The 25,289-nt window shown below is 39.5% G+C and overlaps 3 protein-coding genes across 3 annotated transcripts; 2 read left to right on the top strand and 1 right to left on the bottom strand.

Moving 5' to 3' along the window:
- The first annotated feature begins 99 nt into the window (after positions 1 to 99).
- Positions 100 to 6,084, top strand: shmt1 (serine hydroxymethyltransferase 1 (soluble)). The gene is made up of 12 exons (XM_071474279.1): positions 100 to 238; positions 1,049 to 1,175; positions 1,432 to 1,577; positions 1,732 to 1,847; positions 2,035 to 2,195; positions 3,225 to 3,306; positions 3,410 to 3,622; positions 3,742 to 3,855; positions 3,982 to 4,104; positions 4,826 to 4,942; positions 5,161 to 5,271; positions 5,409 to 6,084. Exons 2-12 carry the CDS (start codon positions 1,083 to 1,085, stop codon positions 5,579 to 5,581), a joined length of 1,449 nt encoding a protein of 482 aa, XP_071330380.1. The 5' UTR covers positions 100 to 238; positions 1,049 to 1,082; the 3' UTR covers positions 5,582 to 6,084.
- Positions 6,085 to 8,071: 1,987 nt separating this feature from the next.
- Positions 8,072 to 12,960, top strand: cpsf4 (cleavage and polyadenylation specific factor 4). Its single transcript, XM_071474281.1, has 8 exons — positions 8,072 to 8,511; positions 8,640 to 8,690; positions 9,862 to 10,014; positions 10,159 to 10,254; positions 10,403 to 10,496; positions 10,654 to 10,726; positions 10,892 to 11,053; positions 12,133 to 12,960. The coding sequence occupies exons 1-8, from the start codon at positions 8,409 to 8,411 to the stop codon at positions 12,199 to 12,201; spliced, it is 801 nt and encodes a 266-aa protein (XP_071330382.1). The 5' UTR covers positions 8,072 to 8,408; the 3' UTR covers positions 12,202 to 12,960.
- A 140-nt stretch (positions 12,961 to 13,100) lies between these two features.
- Positions 13,101 to 16,295, bottom strand: atp5mf (ATP synthase membrane subunit f). The gene is made up of 4 exons (XM_071474284.1): positions 16,179 to 16,295; positions 14,590 to 14,697; positions 13,435 to 13,551; positions 13,101 to 13,257 (listed from the first exon to the last, which is right to left on the bottom strand). Exons 1-4 carry the CDS (start codon positions 16,252 to 16,254, stop codon positions 13,229 to 13,231), a joined length of 330 nt encoding a protein of 109 aa, XP_071330385.1. The 5' UTR covers positions 16,255 to 16,295; the 3' UTR covers positions 13,101 to 13,228.
- Positions 16,296 to 25,289: the final 8,994 nt, after the last annotated feature.

Raw genomic sequence — 25,289 nt, 5'->3', positions numbered from 1 at the left:
GGATCATGAAACAATGCATGACGGTCCATGAAGTTCTCTGGGCCCGGGTCCACACTCCGACCCCATGGGGGCGGTAAGGCACTTCATAGGCCGGATCAACAGGAGGAAGAGGCAGTGATCTGATTGGTGGAAAGTTTGGCGGACTTTCTCCTCGGGAGGAGGAAGCTTCATGAGGAGGCGCTGGTCTGGTTTCAGCTCAGGTTCACCTCTGACAGCTGCAGGAGCCTCCTCTCTACGGGTGAGTCAGCCAGCTCATGTTTACTGAGCACACAAAAAATAACAATAAAAAAATAAAAACTATTAAGTTGATATTTGTTTTGGTAGCTGGAAGTGTTTTTTGTTGTTTTTTTTAAACAAACGCGTGAAAAGTCTTGTTTGTTTGATTTTCCCGCGGTGTTGCAGCCACAGCAAACACATGACAGCTGTCTTCCTGACAAAGCAACTAGCTAGCTAAGAAGTTATCATTGTTCACATGTGAATATTTAACGCTAGGAATACATTTTCGTTTTTAAGCTCACCTTACTTAATGAGTTTTTCAAACTTGTTCATTTAAACTCTTGTTTTGTGTTTCCCCTCCCCCGCTGCAAAGTTAGTGGGTCGGTCGACCACAGCAGATAATAACAGTAATAAATGTCATGTGCTCGGCCCTGCCTGCTCCTCATCCTCTGTCCCGCAGTGACTTAGCTTCATAGACAGGAGTAGCGGCCTCAGATAAAGGTTTGGCAGCTTTAAAGTTCATAGAGTCATGTTATTTGAGTTACCAAATAACCTGTGTCACGCCGGTCCTCTGCAGTTCAGTCTGTGTAATGGTTCAAAGTTTAACTGAGGCCAGGTCACGCCGGAGCTGAGGAGTTGCGACACTGCTGCTGACAGCCCAGTGGTGGGACATGTCCCCCTTTGGCCTGTAATAATAGATCTGTTTGTCAGCAACACTCATTGTATAATCTTTACGCACCAGTCATACCAACTTTTACGATTGCGAAATTGTTTTATGTTGTGATTCTTATCTAATCTCTAATTAAGATTATTTTAAAATGATCTTCTTCAGATCTCCACTTTGTGTGACCAGAGATTCAACGACCATGTCTGTAACAAACGGCCACAGCGTGAGCAAGGAAACATGGGAAGCGCACAACAAGATGATGCTGGAGCCTTTGGTCATCAACGACTCTGAGGTTTGTGGATTTTAAAGGTAGATCACATCCATATACTGGAAACTGACGTGTTGATGTGGTAGGATCACCAATATTAATATATAATATAGTTAAGATAGTTTAAAGGGCATTTATTTCTATTTTTATTTTTTTAAGAGCAACAACTGACAATTATTTTCACTATTATTTAGTCCAGTTATGATGCATTTTTTTTTCTTGTGTGCTAAATTGCCATTTTACCCCTGAATGACAGTATTTGTGTGTGTTTGTGTCTCAGGTGTTCTCCATCATAAAAAAAGAGAAGCACAGACAGACGTACGGTCTGGAGCTGATAGCGTCGGAGAACTTTGCCAGCAGAGCTGTTCTCGAGGCGCTGGGTTCCTGTATGAACAACAAGTACTCTGAGGGATATCCTGGACAGAGGTACAACATTTCATTCATCTTTCAAGAATTTAAAGTTTGTCAAATTATTTCTTAAACACCAATCTTTGATTATGACCTACACATTTAATTAACAAATGTAAAAAAAAAAAGTGTAAAAAGTATGGAGTTAGTTAATAATGATCCCTGTGTTCAGGTACTATGGTGGTACAGAGCATGTTGATGAGCTAGAGAGACTCTGTCAGAAGAGGGCGCTGGAGGCCTATCGGCTGGACTCAGATAAATGGGGCGTCAACGTGCAGCCATACTCAGGTATCAAATACTGATTTAACATCCAAAAGTCAGTTGATGTTTGGTGTGGAGCCTGACCGATGTGATCAGTAGTTTGACTTTGTTGTTCTTTAAACTCTTCTTCTGTTATCATCACTTATTGCATTTCCTCTCATCATCTTTGTCCTTTTTCCTCTCTCTGACTTGTTACACTGTTGTTCTCTCTAAGGTTCGCCTGCTAACTTTGCCGTCTATACGGCCATTGTGGAGCCTCACGGCAGGATCATGGGACTGGACCTCCCTGATGGAGGTCACTTGACACACGGCTTCATGACTGAGAAGAAGAAAATCTCAGCAACATCCATCTTCTTTGAGTCGATGCCGTATAAGGTAAAAAGCAATCTTATGCGCTTTGTCAACACACACACACACACACACACACACACACACTCATCCAGGAATCTTTATACAAGTTGGGTACACATTTTCCAAAGATGTCAACATTAACTGTACATTGCTTGAGATAACGTCTTGTAATAATTGGTAAATACACGAGAATCAAGGCACAATGCTCCCTTTGTGTAGGCAATGACAGCACAGGCCGAAAATAAGTACAGTTCTCTCTAGATTTATTTTTTATTGAATTTAAACAGATGAACAAAATGTACACACATTTATAAAGGCATAACATGTCAATTTTGCATAGGTTTACCCAAATTGTAAGAAATTTAGTTTATATAATATAGACAAAATTGTATTGTAATTGAGTACGCAACAAACTTGGTAATTTTACAGAGCTCATCCACAATAAAGGAGCACAATGTGGAAAGTCCCCATCATCCCTCACCCCCACTAGCCCCATTTTACAAGCAGGTTTTGAAGCCAATAAATAGTCTGTATTACTGATAGAAATCAACAGGCAAAACAAAAATCAAAAAGAGAGTGGAAAATAAGTCTAAAATGATTTCAGGAAAAGTCAACAAACATTTTTTAACTGTTTTAAAAAACTGTCATACTTATCATGACATTTGAACATTTCTCTTGTTTCCTGTTTAGCTAATTTAAAGTGACTTGATATGAATGTAGCTGTAAAAATTGGATTTCCTCTTAAGAAGCAAATAATAGAATAGTGTTCACACAACTTAGATAGATGGTGGATAGATGCAGTAGATGGATAAGATGGATATCAATAGATGGTGAGAATCCTAATGAGATTTTCTGATGGATGAAAATACCAATTAATATAAATAAATAAATAAATACAGACATGCTGGAAATGAGAGATTTGAAATGTGGAAAAGCCTAAAAGAACAAAGATATTTTTATTCAAAGTGATTTCAGTTTAATAAACTAGTGTTGTTGCTGTTAGTGTGTATTTATTATTGATTTATTTGTTATGACATGGTTTACTGTTTCTAGGTGAATCCAGAGACTGGCTACATTGACTATGACAGACTGCAAGAAAACGCACGACTGTTCCACCCCAAACTCATCATTGCAGGTCCTTTTCTTTAAAACGCACATACACACAAATAATAAGGGGTTATTCATCCAATTATGCTGAAAAACCATCACATTCACCTCTTCATCGTTTTCCCCTACAGGAACAAGCTGCTATTCGCGCAACCTTGACTACGCCCGTTTGAAACAGATCGCTAATGAGAACGGTGCATATCTGATGGGAGACATGGCTCACATCAGTGGTTTGGTGGCTACTGGTGTGGTGCCGTCACCCTTTGAATACTGTGACATTGTTTCCACGACAACGCACAAGACGTTGCGTGGCTGCCGTGCTGGACTTATCTTCTACAGGAAAGGTAGAAATGGAATATGATGTTTTTATTTTATTTGTCATGAATGCTTTTTTCTGTCTGTGTTTTCTGCCATTTATCTAATTTTCCATATTTTTTCCTCTCTCCCTGTTTCCTTCCTCCAGGTGTGCGGAGTGTGGATGCCAAGGGGAAGGAGACTTTGTACAACTTGGAGTCTTTGATCAATCAGGCTGTGTTTCCTGGGCTGCAGGGAGGACCACACAACCATGCTATTGCAGGTACCCCTCTGTCATCATTTTGCTCCCTTTGATTTTGTTTATCAGTTTTATCAACACAGACATCGACAACGACATCACAGTGTGTCAGCATCAATCTTATGTCTGTCTGTGGCTGGATGTCATCAGGTGTTGCTGTAGCTCTCAAACAAGCCATGACACCAGAGTTCAAAGTCTACCAGATGCAGGTGCTTCATAACTGCAGAGCTCTGTCCAGTGCCCTTATTGACCGCGACTACAAGATCGTCACTGGTAAGAGATGAGTGCCTCTCTACCAACATGCATTTGATTAAAACTTAGCTTCTGTGCCAGGCACCATTGTACATTGCATTTACCACGGAGAAAAAAATGAGGACAATAACAATGTAATTTTTCTTTATATTCTCCTAAAGCATGAGGAGATGTGATGTTGGTGGATAATGTAAACCAAGTTACCCTTAATATGGCATTTTTCATGGGCACTTTAAGTCCACAGCTTGATGTTCACATTTGATCACATTTGCAATCATTGACAAAAAATCCTTTAAAAAGTGAGCTCACTTTCCTGCTAATTATACAGCACGTTTCTCATAATTATGAGATAAACCGCGTTGGCTTTCTAATAATTACATGGTCTTATGTTGTAATCATGATGCCTTGAAGTCATAATTATAATTACGAAACAGTTTTTTTTTTTTTTTTTTTCTTTGATGTACTCAGTCTGCTTCTTTAGCCTTGAAAATGTCAGCCTCACACCCCTTAGACATCCTTACATCATGAATCTTTTTGTTCAGCAGTTTTTATAATAATAATTTAAAAAATAATAATAAAAAAAAAATTCAAACAGGGTTATGACATTCTGAGTGATGCAGGTATTTTTTATTTATTTATTTTTTTTTTTTAATGGCATGGTTGAAAAGTGGTTTGTAAAAGCACCTTACAGCTTTGTGGTCTATGTAATATCCTGTAATGTTTCCGGTCTCTTCCTGTGTAGGCGGCTCTGACAACCATCTGATCCTGCTGGACCTGCGCAGCAAGGGAACTGATGGAGGACGAGCTGAGAAGGTTCTGGAAGCCTGTGCCATTGCTTGCAATAAGAACACCTGTCCAGGTAGTGTGAGTGTGTCTGCATATGAGCGCCAACACAGTGATACATGCAGTATTGTTTGCATGAGAGTGTATCTATTAGTGTGTGCACTCCTCTAGGAAAAGACTCCATCCTTTGTTTCTGTGAATCTAGCTTGAGATGTAGCCATTCTTAATCAGTGTAAATGTCTTTTTCCCTGCAGAGTGCCATTCTAAATTTTTCACATGCATCTGTTTGCACAGGGGATAAGAGCGCTTTGCGCCCTAGTGGTCTAAGGTTTGGCTCTCCAGCTCTGACCTCCAGAGGCTTGGTGGAGGAGGACTTCAAGAAGGTGGCTGAGTTCATTCACAGAGGTAAAGTCTTAAAGAAAGGGAGCATCTTCAGGTTGCTTTCTGAGAGATTTATTTAAACTGGGAGTTAAACAAATGACCACCAAAACATGATTTTTGCAGAAATTAAAATGCAGTCCTCCCTTTCTTTTCCCCTGCAGGTATTGTGCTGACCTTGGAGGTGCAAAGAAGCCTGGATCCTAAGGCCACTCTGAAGGAGTTCATTCAGGCTCTGTCCCAGGGAGAGAAGTTCCAGCAGCGGGTTGCAGAGATCAGGGCTGAGGTGGAGGCTTTCGCTGGTCAATTCCCCATGCCTGGCCTGCCTGAGCTGTAGTTCAGACACTGAAGGCTGATGATTATAACAAACATTATGCCAATTTTGATGGTGTGTTGTTTCATGTGTATATCTGAGTGTATAACTGTTCAATGTGTCACTTCTCAAATCAAGACAGTTCTTATGACTTCACAGCAGGCATGGATACACACATTATACCACGGTTTGGAACAGATTTGTCTTACTTATTTAGTATTGCTACCAGTGCCTTCGCTGTTTTTAGATGTTTTTTCTTTCTCCCACTGTAGAGCCAGTCTCGTTGTTACAATTACATTGGACCTTTATTCTTGATGGAAATTTTCATTTCTTTTGTGTTACATTTAAAATTCCAAAGTTTTCTAGCAGACAGTACTGCTACCACAAAGCACAAAGCTTGACTACTAGTTTCACACATGAGCATCCGATATCCCATAAACAAGACATATACCATAAAATTTGATGGGTCATAAAACCACTATTGTTTACATTACATTTGATTAAATTAACCATAATGAATGAAACAACTGTCTCTCTGCATGATCAATTTGAAGGTTTTACTTTAAAAGGTCACGTATTGTATAAAGATTCCTGTGTCTTTTTTGATTATAAAGTAGGTCTAGGTGCTATATTGATACTGTGAAAGTATCAAAATGCACAGCCTGCTTTCAGAAGCTGTACCTTAAAACGAGCCGCCAGATTTACCAAGCTACAGTAGTAGGCTACAATCTGTCACCTGTGGTTGGCTTGGCCATGAGTCACTCAGAAAACAGAGGTTCTGAGCCTCTCTTCTGATTGACTGACTGCTGGTTCTTGCTAGAAGTCCAGAGGGAAGCCTGAGAGAGGGCATGTAAAACTGCACTGAGATATTTGTTTTCTTTTTAGGGCATTTTATGCCTTTATTTGTCAGGAAAGTGGAGACAGACAGGAAGTAGGAGAGAGGGAGGGGATCAGACATGCATAAAGTGTCTGGCTTGCCTGAGGTCTGGGCTTTGACCAGGGGATCTGCTGCTCAGGGCTCATTGTGCCCATATGGTATGTGCCCTAACCACCTCTGAGATGGTTTTTGGTACTTAAAACCACAAACATCTTCTTAGGGATATCAAAACTTCAAATGTGACGCTGGAAACTAAAACCTCAACAAAATTGATGTTCGCCTCCTGGATAGAAATATTAACTTTGCTGTAATGAGGGGAATCAGTTTGAGACTACTGGGTGATAGTAGAAAATAAACGGCTTCTTTCATGAAAATTTCATGGCAATCCATCCAATGGTTGTCAAGACATCACTTAAAACCACACATGTCAGATGGTGGGATCATCAAAGCCAGTATGATTCATCCTGTCTGGAACATGAACAACATTTTATGACAGTCCATCCAATACTTGTTTTGATATTTCAGTGTGAACCAAAGTGGTGGACTGGCAAACCAGCATTTCCATACACAGAGCCATGCCCAGTCATAGACAGGTCAGAAGGAAAGAGATGATGAGTACCAGTGTCATGTGGGCATTCAGAACAAAAAAAGTCCAGTAGAAATTAAGAGCCCTTACATCACGCACATTATTTGGTGAATTAAACTGTTGGCAGGATCACTGGCTGAAATGCATTTCCCCGTATAGTTGCACTCTGAAGTGTTAAATGAGGAAAACAACATAGAATCTCAACTTTTCTCCACACTCTGATACACTGATGATCAACAGAGGGACCTCCAGCTGCAGTAGGTAAAATCATCATATATTAATATTAAAATGATTGTAGTGTAATAATTTAGCAAGTAATTTGAGAAAACTACCTTTTGTTTTCTTTTGAAATTTGAGATATTGATTAAGAGGTCAAGTTACCTCAAGAAGGCAAACTGTTGTTTGCCCTGGGAATAATTGACTCAAAGTCAAAATTACTCTATAAAATAAAATTATTGCAACCATATAGTAAAATAATACTCAGCTGCATCGTTAGTGAAGAGGACACTAGACAAGACTAATGGCATGAAGGTACATTAGGTATTATGGTAAATGAAGCAAAGAATTAATGGGCACAGTTTTCACTTTAGGGAGTGGTTTACTAAATTGTGTGTATAATTTATTTATTTTTATTTCATGACATCTCCTGGGATCCATACATTTTTTTTCTTCTATGTAAACTAACAAATTGTTTCTCCACCGGGTTTTTTCCTGAAATCATACCGAACATTTGACCTTCATGTAGAGAATTAAAATTTACAGAAAATACAGTTTAACATTTAGGCTAATGGAAAATAAGAAAAATATGTTTGAAGAGTAATATTACTCAAAATGCGGTGGCTAAATGGTGGTGGATCTGGGGAACTTGGACGCAATTTCTTCAACTCTGCTGCGGTTTTAAGTGCCTCTCTAATAAGTCTTTTATCGCGTTTATCTTTTACGGTGTTACTTTCTCAACAAAATGTTTCTGAAAAATGTATTTAAACCAGTACAGGCACACCATAAGGGTTTGAACCGACCCAAACTCTCGGTGATCGTTTAGTCGAGCCTTGTTACGTCAGGTCAGAGGTCAGAGTTCAGTCTGCGCGCCTCACAGGAGCTGTTGAGAACGGGGAGCAGTTCCGTGACAAACAAAAAGTTACAGACGGACCAGCGTCCGGGGTTTTTCTTCAAAACAGCACCTTAAAGCTACAAGAGACAGGCAGCTGCCGCGGTTTCTCGTCGGGGAGCTCGCCGATTGTTGTTAGAGTATCGGTTAGCCCGGCTAGCCTCATTAGCCACTTTAGCTGGCTGATGAAGAAGTCACTAGCTAACTAGCTCAACTTTAAGCTAGCTAACATAAACGGACATTTCTCTGACCGCGGAACAGCAAACCGACACATGCAAACATGCAGGAGTTACTGGCCAACGTGGATCACATCAAGTTCGACCTGGAGATCGCTGTGGAGCAGCAGCTGGGAGCACAGCCTCTGCCTTTCCCCGGCATGGACAGTAAGTGCTGGGGTGCTAGCTTGTACTTTGCCGCTGTAGGTAAACTCTAACGGCTGTGACTGTTTGTGTCAGCTTTGTGTGTCCTCAGTCTGTTGTCTCTGTTAAAGTTGTAATGTGTCTTTCTGCAGAATCCGGCTCTGCTGTGTGTGAGTTCTTCATGAGAGCAGCTTGTGTAAAAGGTAAAAACACAAGATGACATCATTTCCACTGACTGACAATGAGAAATCAGTGGAATGAGAAATAACTTTTTTTTAAACAGATACTCCAGCAAGGTTGTGTTTTACTTCCACAAAGGTGGGGGACTTACAAGATACAGAGTTTCATAAGGGGTCTAAATGTTTTAATTTCTCATAATGCGACCAAAACCATCTTTTCATCAGAGCCCCCTGCCGGGTAAACACACGCCATGAGCCATCAACCTTTCCAATCAAGTGTCAATTCTCTCATAGTTAAAAATAAGCTGTGATCTACATTAATATGCAGTGAAAGCTCACAAAAAAACCCTCAGTAGGGCTGGGTGATAATTCAACACGATACTTTACTGACATTGAATAGTTGCAGGCAAAGTGAAATTGAAAATTAAGAAAAACTCATTTACATTCTTTTTATTTTATTTTTCATGACCCTCATCAGTTTGTTAGATATTATGTAGAACAGTGGAACACAGGTCAATGTGTTACATGTGAATTTTGCCTGCTATTTCATTGGATAAGCAATGTCAGTAATACTTTATTGATTTCAACCATCTGTTAAATTGCCGAATAATGCTGCCTCTTTCTATACTGTATATGGATTTTTTCTGTATTTTTCACGAGAATGAAAAGACTCTTACTTAACTCTGCTGGTGTGCTGGTTCTCACAAATATGGAGCTTTACATTCAACCTGCTTGTAGCTGCTGTTCCTTTTAACATTCCTCCCCTCACTATTAAAATGTGACCCGTGGGGAAAAGCACTTCAAATGTCCTTATGTTGTGTAAACCAAGGTATTTTGAAAAAAGTGGTTGTCATTAACCAAAGTGATCAGTCTGAGGCATTTCCTGTGGCTGTTTCTCAATAAAATCCTTTATGTAGAAAGCTTTTATTATGAAGACAGAGCAGTAACTGAAGACCATCAAATACAGCTATTATGTATTTGTGCAACCATCTTAATAGATACATGCACAGGATGCCGGTAGGTCAAGCTTCTCAGATCTATGTATGGGAAAATACAAAATACTATACTCTTGTAACCTGTCAGCACCTTATTTGACCTTATTTGAGTGACACAATCTAAAAAAAAAGCCTGTCCAATGGGTATGAATTAGGGAACTTGTTACAGTTGCGTCTGCTGATCATTTTTCCACTCTCAGGCGGCATGTGTCCGTTCCGTCACATCAGTGGAGAGAAGACGGTGGTGTGTAAGCACTGGCTCAGAGGACTGTGTAAGAAGGGAGACCAGTGCGAGTTTCTCCATGAATATGACATGACCAAGATGCCTGAATGCTACTTCTACTCCAAGTTTGGTTCGTTGACTTTCTTACAATTTCTTGTGACTGTTGATCAGCATTCGGTTATTGAAATGTCCAGAGTGTATTCCTTCCTCTTTTCTGCTGCACTGGGTAATTATTTGAGTTTGCTTGACTGTGTTCATGTCTTGACCTTCACAGGTGAGTGTAGCAACAAGGAATGTCCATTCTTGCACATCGATCCAGAGTCCAAGATCAAAGACTGTCCCTGGTACGACCGAGGCTTCTGCAAACATGGTAGGTACCAGAACGCTCTGGTTATACACAGTCTACCCCTGGCAGATTGACCTTCTTCATCAGCAGCTGTACAGCCTCTCTATGTTCTGTTATCCATCTGTGTTATTATATTTCTGTTCCTTACTTCTTGTCCATCTTCCCATCTTAGGTCCCGACTGCAGACACAGACACACACGAAGGGTGATCTGTGTGAATTACCTGGTGGGCTTCTGTCCAGAAGGAAAATCCTGTAAATTCATGCAGTATGTTCCTTTTTATTTGATTCCTATATGATAGTTCTCTGTCTGCTTCAATAACAGTATATGATGAGTAATGTCATTTAGTAAAATATTCATAATACACAAAGATAAACTTCACCCTACAGTTACATAGATTTAACAGTGAGATGTTCTTGTGCAGCCCTCGTTTTGAGTTGCCAATGGGAGCTTCTGAACAGCCTCCTTTACCACAGCAAACCCAGAACCAGACAAAGGTGAGAGGATACATCACAAACACCCACACATCTGGTTCTATAAATAATAACTGTGTCTGGTCTTGACACCTGTCCTACATGCTGTAGCTTCTACCTCAGTGCACTGCTGTGTGTCACGTACCTGCTACTTTGTTGCTGAAGTGTGTTTCTTGTGTCCTGCTGTAGCCTGTGCCGACCATCGGCCGCTCGTCGCTCTCTCTCATCCAGTTGACCAACTCCAGTCCAGGCCAGCGACCGCAGAACAACGCACAGATGGGTGGTATTCAGCAAAACAACCTCACTGCCAATAGAGGACCTCGGCCACTGGACCAGGTCACCTGCTACAAGGTGAGTCATGTGATCAGTTGTCTGTTAATGTGGCCTCATGTGCTCAAAGTCTGTTTCTGACACCAGTTTCTAAAGTTACTGTAAATATCAAGGCTGGCTTTGGCTACCTTAAGGCAGTAGTTTGAGATTTATTCGCTTTCTTGCCAAGGCTTAGATGAATAGATTTATGTCATTCATATCTGTTAAGTAAATATGAAGTTACTGCTAGCAGCATTTTTATGTGCAATGTATTAAGCAGTGAGCTTTAGAGGTGCTGGTTGGCTGAATGTGATTTGAAGTTGAACGGCAGCTAGCTCTACTGCACAGAGAGAAAAGTGGTATCTTTTCTGTTCAACTGTTGAACTATTCCCTCAGTATTAGCAGTTTCTATCTGACTGTTGCTGCTGTGATACATCTGGATACAAACTGAAGGGTACCTTCAACATACAATGGCAGATTATTAATTTATTAAATAAAATATCTGGATACAAAAATCAGATCTTAAAAGTTAATTAATTAATTAATATTATTATTACAATCATTAGATTATGTTTTCCAATTTTTTTAACTTTACTATCTATTCATAGAAACATATTCTGAGTTATTGAATGTAATTCTTTTCAATTTGGTGAGAACTCAAAATGATGAGCCCAGTAGCTTGCATGAACTTACCGCCAGAGACAAGTTGTTTTGGGACCACAAGCATGCACATACCACAAGCATACCATACACTAGAGTCATTGTTTTGTCAGGTTTCATTGTAAACTGGATATACTGTGGTAATCGATAAACTAAACTAGATCTCAGTGTTTATATGTGGGGGAAAAACTGAAGAAATACACTGACAGAAAACACATTTTTGATAATTCACTTCCAAACTTTTGCTCATGGCATCTTCTCAAGTTTGCTGCTTTTCTTTGTAATGCACCAACACACTTCAACATCCGATAATAATTTATACCTAATATTTACTTGTAACAATATTATTATTAATTATTTGTGCTGACACAAGCCTCCTGTCTTCTGTGCAATTCCTAGCTTTCTTTTCTTTTAATAAGGAGCCATTAATATCTTCATCCTTTTTTCTTCTGTGTCTGCAGTGTGGCGAGAAAGGCCACTATGCCAACAAATGCACTAAAGGCCATCTTGCCTTCCTGAGCGGACAGTAGCCATCAGCCTAGAGGTCTACACACCACAGTGCTGCAGGTCACCACCTGCTGATGTGCGCAGAGACAACAGGAAGTCCCCTGCTCCACAAGGCTGAAGTTCGACTTAAAGACTTTTTTGCCTCTTACAAACTGGATATGTGAAAATGACAAGAAAAGACAGTGAGGTCACGTCTGTGGCTGCGGTTGAAGGACTTAACTTGTCAAACCCAGGGTCCAGTCTGCAGCAAGTTTCTCCACAGAAGTGCAGAGCTGTAACATGTTTCTGATATTTGTTTCCTCGGGTCACGTCACTGCATCTGTGATACCAGACCAGCGCTTCGAGCCTGCCAGTTCTAGTACATCTGTCTGATAATTAATAATAATAAAAAGAAAAACTTAAAAAAAAAATACAAACGTGAGAAATGCCAGCAGGAATGTCAATTAGTGCTGTTTGAACTACTGTGATTAATCAGAGCCCAGATCTATCCTACATCACTACCTGAAATCGATTTGCCACACACACAATTTACTTTTCAGCTATAACTGTATATCTGTGGTTTTTTGCATTTAGGACATAATTATTTAGAGTTACATGTGGAGGCCCAGTGGGATTAGATCTGAACACACCAATCGTTCACATTTTAACTAAGGCAGTGTGTGGGGTAAAGAACTTTGGCTCAGCTCATTGTATCTGAGGATAAATTTCATTGTTGACACAGTCTGCACATATTCTTAAAATCTGTACAGTGTGTGCAAATAAATGTTCTTGTTACAGATTCACCTGTTATTCATGTATTCATGTCACTACAATAGTGAGACAACCACTGGTTATAAAATGTTATCACACAGGGTAACTGATAGTTGAGAATTTTAACTATTCCACAGCCTTAGATGTAGACATCCAAACATGATGTACAACATAAATCTTTATATTGTTTATTGGTCATAACAATCACATATTAACACAACAGAGCTGAGGATAGAAAGAGCAGGGGGAACAGAGACATTCAAGTTCAACCCCTGAAGGTCTGATGGCTGCTGAAGGGGCTTAGTGATACTTCCTCCAGCGATCGTGTTCTGGAAAAGAGGATGACAAATTAAATTGAAGAGTTTTTCCCATAAGTGATGTGTGTGTAGACAGAGAAACTGGAGGCTATACCAAATATTGAAGAAGTGACATTTACTCTTAGAAAACAATTTTAGCAAAAATGTAGAACATCATAAATAGAAAGTAAGAGTGGGTGCATTTCTTACTGATGTGGTCATATTCCCACAGGTAGCTGATGGCCACGTAGCCAGCCAGCAGCATAGCTACACCGCCAATGCCTCCCTTCTTCACATTAATGTACTTGTTGTAGTATCTGTCATGGCCTGGAAGAAGAGGAGGCAAAAAAAACCATAAATCACAGAAGAACTGCAACAAGGTGTGATTTTGACAACATGTGAGTGAACATGGTAAAAGGGAAAATAGATGGGGGAAAGAAGGCACATGTAATCTGTGCTCATGATTGAGAATTCACTGGGCTGAATCTCCTAATAAGCAAATGATAATACACTTCGCCAGCCTCTGTCTTCTACTGCAACTGTATTCACACAATATTTTCTCTTGCCAAGACATGTTTTATGAACGAAGCTGCTGAAATGTCCACAGTGATTGTCTGACAGGTGACCGGTCTGTGTCAGTGATTGTAAATGAATTCATTCACTAATGTAACATGTGCGACACTTTTACATGATAAATTTCATAACCTAGATTGTTCTTACACTTGGTGATTGTTTAATGATGTACACTTCATGAACTGACAAAATAAGGTCTAATAATAGTTTGGCTGCATTTCTGCAATACTGGAATGTTATTGTTGGGGAACTGACTGGATTCCTATCAGCCCCATCAGCCATCAAAATAAGCATTTCATTTTATTGTAGTTTTCCAAACACTGATGCAATGATGCCAATTACCTGCAGAATCGAACTAATGCATGTGGGTCTTAGTGACTTAGAAGACCTCTGTACTGCCTCTAACCTCCCTCAGACGAATGGGATCTACTTTTATCGCTAAAATGCGTTGTGAACTAACAGTCTTTAATGTTGGTACAGACACGCCACTAATTATTAGCAGCTACTTCTCCAGTGCTGTGTGAATAATCTGCCCTTAAACACGACGCTGGACCAACCACATTTCTGAACAGGTGTTAAGTGGCAGCAGGGAACAAATTATGTGAATGCTGATGAGAATTGAACCACAGCATATTAAAGGTTCCCTATTTAGTATTAAATTCTTGTGAACTGTTCTGTTGAAATTAAATTTAGTCACTTTTCCAAACAAAGAAATGAAAAACATAAAATGTTGTAGAGGCTAAAGTCTCGCCCTAATGTTGAAAAATACAAACTCCGAACACATTTCCTCACCCCTGCGGAGAGCTGAGATGATGCCATTGGGAGTGAAGTCTCGAGCTCCAGCCCAGCTTCCCAGCTCACCCAGCTTCACGTCCATCAGCCTCTTCTCAGCTACGGGAACTGGTCACAAGAAGAGAAAGCAACAACATTTCAATCACATATTGTCCATACTGAGCAAAACCTGTTGTAGCTCTGGCAGTGTGCTCTGATTTCATTGTGTCTCCAGCCATCAAAACAAACAACTCTCATTCTCAGGCTTGACTAAACTATTTATTCGTTTTGTTTTTCAATAGTTAAATGCCCCTCACAAGTTAGCAGAGGCTGAGGTGATGTCTTAAATACCTGAACCTAAAAGTATTGAATTTGTAACACTATTAAATGAAGAAAAGCAACATGCTCCTCTTATTTGTAAAGATGTGGTATTTTACCATGAAAACTGACTCAATTCTTAATTGTACAATCACAATTATCGTTGTAGTAACAGCCATTTGTCCAAACGAGGAAACACTACTCATTATGTATGAGTAATTTCCATATTTTGTGTGACCCAGGTGATGTTATGTAACTACCCAGCATGTTGTGATGTATAATAACAATAACAACAATAATTTAGGAATTTATCTTATGTTTTCAGGTAAAAAATTAATTCTGCCAGAGCTGAAAAAAATGTTACTTAGTTTACCAACAATTATTAATAATTAATAAAACATTTACTGGTTTCAGTATGCCAGATTTGAAGATTTGCAACGTGTTAACAGATTAAGTATCATTGGGTTTTGCACTTTAACAAAGAGAAAACAGTTAACATGAGGATGTCACCTTGGACGCTGAGGTCCTGTTATGAGTATTTCTTTCTCTATTTTCTGACATGTGCAGGGAAATAATCAGCAGACTAAGGTATGCTAACACTAGTCACTGGCTTCATATATAACATATCAAATATAACACTAATACTATTTAACCAACCTCACTTGCAAGTTTACACTGAGATACACCAACAGACTCACTTAAAGCTCCTCTTTAAAGTTACTTTCCATCTTCTAATGGGCCAAATTTGACATTTACCAGGTGTGTGTAACTAAATTACAGCTTTGATGAATGAAGTATTCTTAGCCCGTAGTTTCAAAACCACTATGAGGCAAAGCACAGCCTTTCGTTATGTTTTTTACGGTTTATTTCGTTTTAGAGTTAAACTTAACTAAAGAAAACATCAGCGTTTGGGGTAGACACCGGATTTACAGGCCACTGTGCAAGCTAGCCAGAAGTACCGGGTACATGACTCAAATATACAGCAACAACACAACTGCAATAGCTTCGGTCAAACAGCGAGTCAAATTCAAAGTTTCTGGTAGATAAACACGACAGGTTGACGTCCAAAAAATGAAGTTGAACTGTTCCTCTGCCAATGACACACAAAGTCCTTGAGGTGACTCGCAGGACTGCGTGCGGCCCTCGGTCAGACCGAGACCTTCAGCTGACTCTCTAACGCCCTGTCCGGCAGAGAAACTCTCTCAGACTCCGGAGACCTGAACACAAAGCGACAACAAAGCGCAGAACAGAGACGCTTAGTGATTAATTTAGCAGAGGACACGCTACGTTACCTGGTCTGTCCGCCATCTTGACTGGTGCAAGGAGTTCGCAGCAGAGGCTGACGGGAAAATAAAACGAGAAGTGCATTATGGGAGAAGCTGTAGTTTTTTAACCCATCCGCCAGAGGGCAGCAGAAGAAACGGGACCAAACTGATGATAAGATGAAAAGGATTTACAGTTATATCACTGTTATTATTTGTAAAAACATCTCAATGGATCATATGATTTTTTAAAAAAATGTGGTGTTTCCTGAAAAACTTTATCAAAAGGGAACGAATAATGTTAGATCTTCGTTTTCTGAATGTTAAAAGACAGACTGCACCGTTTTGGAAAAAGACTAACAGACCAAGTATTAAACAATAGGCTGGTCAAACACTATTAACTCTTCCATTATAAAAAGGCCATTTATATGTTGAAAGGAAAACAAGATACATTTGAAACAGCTTGGGGCCCATGTATTGTGTTTGTGAAGAGTATGGGTTTGGAAGATTATGAAAAAAAGGAGGAATAATTGCTCCCCGGTGTAAACCTCGCAGAAGTTGTGTGGGAGCTCTCGAGACAGTAATTATGTGATGTTAATTCAAAAAATATATTTGATCCTTTATTCTCAGCTTAGAAATGCTTTATTCTGAATCAGTGATATGTAAAAAGTCTTTTTTTGTGTCTGCTGAGAGGAAACTTGTTCCAGGTGCTCCACATTGTTACACAAAATTTGCTGTATTTTTGTCTGATGTTCCTTTAATCTCTGCTTTTTTTCTTGTGACTTGCTCTCTTCAGGCAGAGCAACAAAACATTTATGTTATTTTTGAAGGGAAAATGCCCAAAACATTTGCTGGTCCCTGTCTCTGAAATGTAAAGATTTCTTGATTTTTCCCAGTCTTACATTATTGCAAACTGAACATCTTTGGATTTTGAATTGTTGCTCAAACAAAACACATTTTTCACTGGTCACCATTTATCAACTAAACGATAACTGATGAAGAACATAACCACTGACTGCAGCTCTTGTCACAACTTACTTTACCTAGTTTCATATGTGTATACACACATATGTAACTGTTAATTATGGGTTGCAATTAGACGTTTAGGTCAGCCAATAAGGTTACTGCCTTAATGTAGGCTTTTGTTTCCACAGTTTTGAATTTTGTATTTATGTGTGTATAGATGGTATGAAAAATGAATATCTTGTTTTAAAAAATACACACATGGGATCAATTTTCACAGATATTTGTCACTATTATATTACTATATTACACTATATTAAACAAAGTTTTGCAGTCATGCATTAATGCATGATCAGCATCACACTATAATTTATAAGACTTTACCTTAGATATCACTTATTATCCATTAATGTAGATCTTTCCAAGGACATAGAGAAAGGCAGTAGAACAGTCACAGCAGAAGCAAACATCAAAATGCATAATAAGTCTGTATCTCATAAATTAATTGCATAAATATATCATACTGATTGTTCTTTAGTGTTGGTAGAATAAGATGAAAATATATCATGTTCTGATTCCTCAGTTTTTTTGTCAAACCTCTCTTTCCTTTAAGTGTGTCAGATCTTGTGTATTTTGAAGGGTTTACTACACTGGTGTCTCCAGACTCTCTATCAAAGGAGTCATTTTTTCCCAAAAGAAAGCAGCTGATCAATGTACAGCCAGTAGCAGTGGTATCAATAGTGTACCTGAAGATATGGTTAAGGCTGGTGTTTGTGTTTGTGTGTGAGTGGCAAAGGTGGTGCTGTGGTGGATCAGGTCCCTCCTCAACACACCCACCGATCAATACACTCCTCTCTATCTCATTTCTCCCTCTCTCTCTCTCTGACACACACACACACACACACACACACATACACTGAGTGAATTAGGGTGTGCAGTAGTGATTTTGGCCTTCATCCAAGGCTGAGTAGCAACCTCTTTCCTTTATTAGACTGATTTTCCTGCTTCCCTCTAATGACTTTCATTAGATTGAGGGCTCATACAGATGTCCAACACCCACTGCGCTTTCACCCCTATCTTTTTCTCTCATTTACTTTCCCGTAGGCAGACGTGTGTGTGTGTTGAACATGGATGAATCTCTACCAGGTTTAGTCTTTGATGTTGATGATTCAGCTCTCTTACACATTGACCCAAATGTCTCTTCTCTTCTCTTCTCTTCTCTTCTCTTCTCTTCTCTTCTCTTCTCTTCTCTTCTCTGGATGAAATGATAATTGTAAGGAATTTGGACCCTCAGAGCCTCCCACAAGCAAGCAAAGTTTATTTATATAGCACTTGAAATTTGCTGAAAACTGAAAGAATTAAATCAAAATACATCAAATAAAAAGCAAAAATAAAAACAATACAGACATACAAGAAGATAGACAAGAGGAAAACAGATAAAAGACACCAATTAAGAGCATAAAGTACCACATGCTACCTAAAAGCCTGTCTGAACAGACTGGTTTTCAGTTGCTTTTTAAAAGAGTCACTGAATCCAGGGTCCTCAAACTTAGTGGAAGACTGTTCCAGAGCTTAGGAGCTGTTTACTGGAAGGTCCGATCACCCCGGGTCTTTAAGCGTGTTCATTGAATATGTTCTGCAGTTCTGTGGCTCAAAATGACGGCAAAAAGAAAAATAAAGCTCTAGAAAGATGTGCCCTCTGTTTGTCTGTCTTATGTTTTAGTAGTAGTCTTTAAGTTTAAGTAAAATCAAAACTATGATTATAATATTAAAATATGATCTCCACCAAGTATCTTAGATAACACTACATTAAACAGAAAATGTCTTCTTTTATAGCTGTTAATAAAAAGTTTTTAAAGGCTTTTATTACAGAGCTATAAATTTGAGACTGAATATAATTTAAAATGGCTGTAATCAATATTTTAATGGTGAAAATCTCAAAGAGAACCACCTGACTGTAGTTTCCCTCAGCTCTATTGAGCTATTTAGTGTCTTTCAGCTCAATTTTGTTTTTCGGTTCTTTTTGTGCATTTTATTTTTATACTGGTTCATAATAGAAGAGAAAACCACAGATACAGTACATTTGATCAGTCTTGATTTACTTTACTCCATTTTATAAGTCTTTAAGCTCACATTTGACACTGCATATTATTTTTTCCTGTGCAAGACAAGACAGAAAGTTTTTCATCCAGTGGCTAATAAAATCATAAATGATCATTCATTATGTATGAACTAGACCGATATCGACTGTAGGCTACTAGTTTTCTGTTAAGTCCAGCAGACAGTTTCAGGAGTAAGGGGTCTTTCCCTGTCAGATTGTCTTTCCCTCCCATTACAATTGTGTTTCCTTCCACAGTGGTTAGTTAAGGTTGTATGTTAAAGTTACAGAAAACATATTGACAGAGGAACAGACTCCGATACAACAAGGGAAATGGTCTGGGAAGAATGATTAGGTCTATTATTTCTCTCCAGAATGGTTGTATATGAGCACACTCCCACACACAGCAGAAAAGAGTTCCCCTGTGAGATTGGCAGTTGAAAAAAAGATAAGGGATATTTGGGTTGCATTTAATTAATTTTACTGTCTAACATAATATTCTAATCACTCACTTGCCTGAAACTTCACTGTTTTAGTTCATTCTCAGGGCCCTTGTAGTGTCACTTTCAGCTTCAGCAAAAAACTTTTCAGAAGAAAAGCTCTGATAAACCCACTGAACACAATGTGCACAGCACCCAACAGCAGGCAAAGTTGATGACTAGCTAACTGGTGAACAAAGTGGTGCAAGTCTTTGCCCCAGGTGTTGGTGGAGACCAAAAACAAAGCTAAAAGGAATGTGAATATTGAACTTATATTCACTAGGACTCCATCAACACAACTCCCAGTGAATGACAATGTTGCTATGTGGCAGCTGAATGTGTAAATGTAAAATGTAAAATCAAACTCAAAAAGAAAAAGAAAAAAATTACATCACATGAAAAGAAAAAGAGAAAAGGGGATTATTTCAGTAATCCAAATAAATCAAGTAAAGAAACTCATTTCAGGGCCTCTTATCATCCTTTATAAGCTTCAGAGACTTACTTAGTAATTCATTCATTTAAAATACCCACATTTATGAACGAAAACTTTCCTAATTACAGTAAAATATTTAGCAGAAAATCTCTATTCCCATTTTCAACATAAATCCCAAACTTAAATTGATCTTCTTGGGCTGTAGAAAGCTCAATGTATGGCTCCAGGAGGACTGCACTGATCCACAATGGAAGAATAAATGCTCCAAGCTTTCAACCTCATTTTCACAGAACACACAGTCAAGATTAAACAGTCTCAGTCTTATGAACTTGTTTGTTGGGTAAATCTCATTTAGGATTTTAAAGTTAAACTCATTCACTTTAGGAGGCAGAGGAAGTGAAATATACAGTATCTTCTCCTTATTGCCTTAACCTCCTCAATTTCAAATTCCCTCAATATATAATTTCTTTTTACTGGGCTGATATAACATTCCTTTAACAGAATGTTTCTAATAACTTTGTTTGTACATTTACTGTCACAAAAGTCAATTCCTGCAATGCAATTTTTTGCAAGAGGCTATGTGAGTATTTCCTCGCTGGGCTAGTAACTGCCTGGAAAATACATGGTGACAAAAGGCTCCATGGTGTCATTTCACCACCTTTAGACAAAGCCAGGCTAGCTATTTCCAGTCCAAGTGGCAACCTCCGAGGCTGAAAAATGAAGCCAACACTGAAGCGCCTAAAAAATGTAGTTCTTTGAATGGCCACTTGCGGCCGGCTCCAAAAGTGAGTCAATCCCCACAGACTTCCATGTGACAGTGCCCAACAGAAATAAACATGTTTACAGCCTGGCACAAAAAACGGTTTTGCTCTCTATAACTAATTTCCCAATTCATGACATCTGTACGGGGGGGGAATTTTTATATTCCTCATCTGTTTAAATTTGAGCGGTTGTGCCGCTTTGAGTGACAGGTGGGTGAGCGTATGCTTGCCACAAAGCTACATGCACCCAAGTAACAACCCACCGTGACCGTCACCCATAGGTTTGTGAACTGCTGTTTTAAAGCCTTGAGTTTGCAATTTGGTCGTCGCCATCTTGGTTTTTTGAAACCAGAAGAAACCATATGTGGACAAGAAGGTGGAGCTAAGGAGGAGTGAGGGGTGGATCTGACCTGGTCTGTACTCTGACTGTCAGGCAGGTCGCTGTGTGTGTTACAATCTGTCAATCACACAGTAGCCCCCCCCCATGCATACCCTGATTTATCTTATATTTTCCTCTAAATGAGAACACAATTTAAAAAATGAACATCTTGTTGTATTGGAGAACACTTGAAACTAGTGATTGAGACCATTAACTCATTAGGAAAACATTTACTGAGGTAATTAATCAAGTGAGAAGTAGAGTCATTTTCCCATAGACTTCAATACAAACAGACTTCTTTTTGCAATTAGTGGAGTCGCTCCCTGGCGGTCATTAGATAGAATGCAGGGATAAGGCACTTCTGCATTGGCTTCACTTTTTAGACTCATTCCCATTTTTATATACAATCTATGTATCCACCAAAGTCTCGACTCCACACGCGCCCCACCTTTTTGTGCATTTTTGGATTAGCCAGGACTTTGGCAGAGTCAGGCATTGGCAAGATGGCGATGGAGGAGCTTCCTACTCTGAGCTAAAAAACTACTCTTCAGAAACATATAGGTGATGTCACGGAGGCTATGTCCATCTGTATTCGCAGTCGGTGTTTCCAGTCTTTATGCTACGTTAAGCTGTCAGAGGTAGCTTCAAATTTAGCATACAGAAATTAGAGTTGTATCAATTTTATAACATAAGAAATACTTTATTTATCCCTACAGGGAAATTCACAAATATATATTATATTTTAACTCTCAACAAGAAAGTGAATGATTTCCCAAAATATTGTGTTACATTACTTTAAAAGTCATGGCAGATAGACCACAAAGGTCCTTGTCTATCTCTGTACTAATTTGAATGTAACCTATAACTTTTAATTGGAGGAAACTGCTCAACTGTCTGGCAACGCTCTCTCTCCTCTCCTCATGAAGGTCACACACTCTGTTGAACCAACATCTTGCGTCTGTTTGATTTACACACAGCGCAGGCCAGAGCCTCTAATCCAATCTCATTCGGTGCTGTTGAGAAGCCAGTACACGCCTCCAGAGGTGGCAGATTCCCGAATGCACTTATCGAACACCTACACACACAAACTCACAGATGCTAATATACAGAGATCTAAACACACAATGGCAGATTGACACACTGCAGCCATGCAGAGATAGACAGGGACACACACACACACACACACATATATACATGCACACAGATTTAATTTGGCCTGTAAAGGTTACCGACAACACTGTAACATAATTTCATTTACAGAGTAAACTCAGGAGCAGAAATGACCCTGTGGTCCAGGTTCACCTGCTTGTTTATTGGGTTTGTTTGTTTGCTATAGCACTGCCCAGTGCACTTCAGAAGAGTCTGTACCAGCTACGCACACACACACACACACACACACACACACACAAAAAGCACTAGGGATGAATGATTTTATTCCACCTCAAGAGGCAGGTGCCCCCGAGGTCTGCCACAGAGACAGCTCTTTGAAGCTGATGCAGAGAGATAGAGGGAGAAAGAACGAATGAGGGAGGGAGGAGGCTGGAGAGGGAGCTGGTTTGTACAAAGAATAGACAGACAGGGAGAGGAAAGACAGGAATAAAAGAGGAGGAGGGAAGAAAAGAGATGAAGACCACAAGTACAAAAGGAGAAGCTGGCAGTGGAAAGAGAATGATGGCAGGAGATGAAGGATAAAGGAGAGAAAGGAAAAGGGGACTGAGTCCATGTTTCTGCACACGGCTCTATAATACACATGACCTTTAAGCAGCCACTTTACCAGTCACTCTCTGTTCATCCAACTTTCACGCACCACATCTTCTTTCAATTTCTTTTAAGGCTGTGATAAGGCCCTGTGTTTTTCCTTTATAATCACCACTCTTTTCATTGCCCTTTCATTGTAATTTCTCTTTTCCTTATCTGTATCTGCTGAACACTCTCTCTCCTCTCCGATTCTACTCTTTTGTCCCCTGCCTCTCCTCTCTCCTCCTTTTTTCTCTCAACTCACTCCTTGTCATGAATGTTGTTGTCTTCTCTCCCTCGCGTGTTTCTTCTTCTTCATCTCTGTCCTGTTCGAGAGGGTGGACACAAAGGCAATCATCAGACAGACGGACAGATAGATACCCGGAGGGACGGGTTGTCTGAAATTAGTTTATCAACTCTCCTATTGCTACAGTAATCTCATTAGGGATGTGGAGTTCACCAGGGGAGCTGCTAAAAGGAGCTCACTAGCCTGATGAGTGTCCCAGAGGTGTGTGTGTGTGTGTGTGTGTGTGTGTGTGTGTGTAAGACAGACATAGAAGGGCAGAGAACGAGGGAGAAAGAGAGAGAGGATACCACACGTGTACAAACGCTCCACAGGGACCATTTCATTCATCACAGTGATAATGGCTTTAGCCACTAAATCAAACTTTCCCATTCACATTCACTTACACACTTAAATGTAATGGGCGCTTATGGGACACTGACTAATCGAAGCTACACTTGTGCAGAATATGAAATGGCACAATGCCTAACAGACCTGCAGCACACCTCAAACCTCAGTTTGGTTGTAGCATTAGTGCTGGAATTAGTATTTGCAAAGAATTTGCAGTAAAAGATAAAGGTGGTACTTACAGCTGCTTTTAACTATCAGTATATTTTTTAATTGTTTGATATGCTTAATAACTACCCACATACTGAATATGCGTCTTGTCTTCATCTATGAATCATCATCTTTTGAAAGCACAAAGTCTCATAATTCAAACTGAACAAATCATTTCACTGTTTTGTCAAAAGCAAGATTTGATATGTTACAATGTCCCTTTACATTTTTACTGACTGTCTTTCCCAGACTTAGCTGAGAAGACTGATATCACTCTCATGTATGTTTCATTAAGTATAGAGCAAGAGCCAGGGGGTGATTAGCTTAGCTTAGCATAAAGACTGGAAGCAGAGGGAAACAGCTAGCCTGTCTCTGTCCAACAAGCTGTGCACACAACCTGACATACCCTATAATAATTTTTTTAATTGATATGGTGAACTTGATAGCCATCCAACAGACAAGGATAAAGCAACGTTAACTTCTAAGGGAAGAAGAAATATCTGGTTCTTTAGCTGCTGAATGCTCAACTGTGTTCACTAGCTAGTCACTAACTCTGACGGTCTGCCGTTTGGTGCTCAGCAAGTAGTGTACAGTGGGTATTTAGAGCTTCTTTTACCAACAACATCTGCCAGCTGTGGCCAATAACAGCATGATAGCTGAGAGAGTGAACCAAAACAGTAAAGTTAGAGGCCCTAAAACCAAACCAATGAGCAGTTCTGTACAACTCAGAGGAACCAGGAGCAACCCCCTTCACGTCTCACTAACTTATTTGTGCATTGATTGAATATGAACACTTTTGCTTCTCAGTCATACAGCTGCTGTATACACAACATGCCTTGCTCAGTGGCGGCTCCACTCACCAAAGGTTGCTGATAGATACAGTGCACATATTTCAACACTTCTATAGACGCAGCAGTTCTTCTAGCTTTAAACATACACAAAGAAACCTGTAGCTACATACTCTGCCCTTTTCGTCAGACATCCTTTGTTCTCGAAGGGATCAATGCCATTATCTTTTTTGAGCTGTGAGAGACATGTACAAGCTCTCCATTCAAGCATCAGCACTGTAGATCTCACCAGACTGTTAGATCACTGACGAAGCTGCAGAAACTCTCAGCCATCTCAGTCAGTCTAACTCATCCTCATCCTGAGCAGAAACTGCCTGTAGCATCTTTCACCATTTCTCCTTCAGTTGGATTCCTAAGTCTAACACGAATTTTCACTGTTACTGCATTGAAATACTTATATCTTAAAATTGACAGCACAAGCCATTAGATAAAGAGCTGGATGTTGCTGATTTATTTATCTAAATTTATTTTTTTTCTTTTTACAGCTGAGAGTTATTCTGTCTGCCAATAAAGCCTGGAGCAAGTAACAGCATTTTAAAATAATCTGGAAAAAGCTCATAACCACTTTCTTAAAGCTTCTTCACAAATTATTGCAAATTATT

The sequence above is a fragment of the Trachinotus anak genome, unplaced genomic scaffold (assembly GCF_046630095.1).
Source record: "Trachinotus anak isolate AG129_WGS33_773 ecotype Australia unplaced genomic scaffold, CSIRO_AGI_Tana_v1 ptg000003l, whole genome shotgun sequence".
NCBI classification, from domain to species: domain Eukaryota; kingdom Metazoa; phylum Chordata; class Actinopteri; order Carangiformes; family Carangidae; genus Trachinotus; species Trachinotus anak.
This window is presented reverse-complemented; position numbering and strand designations above follow the sequence as displayed.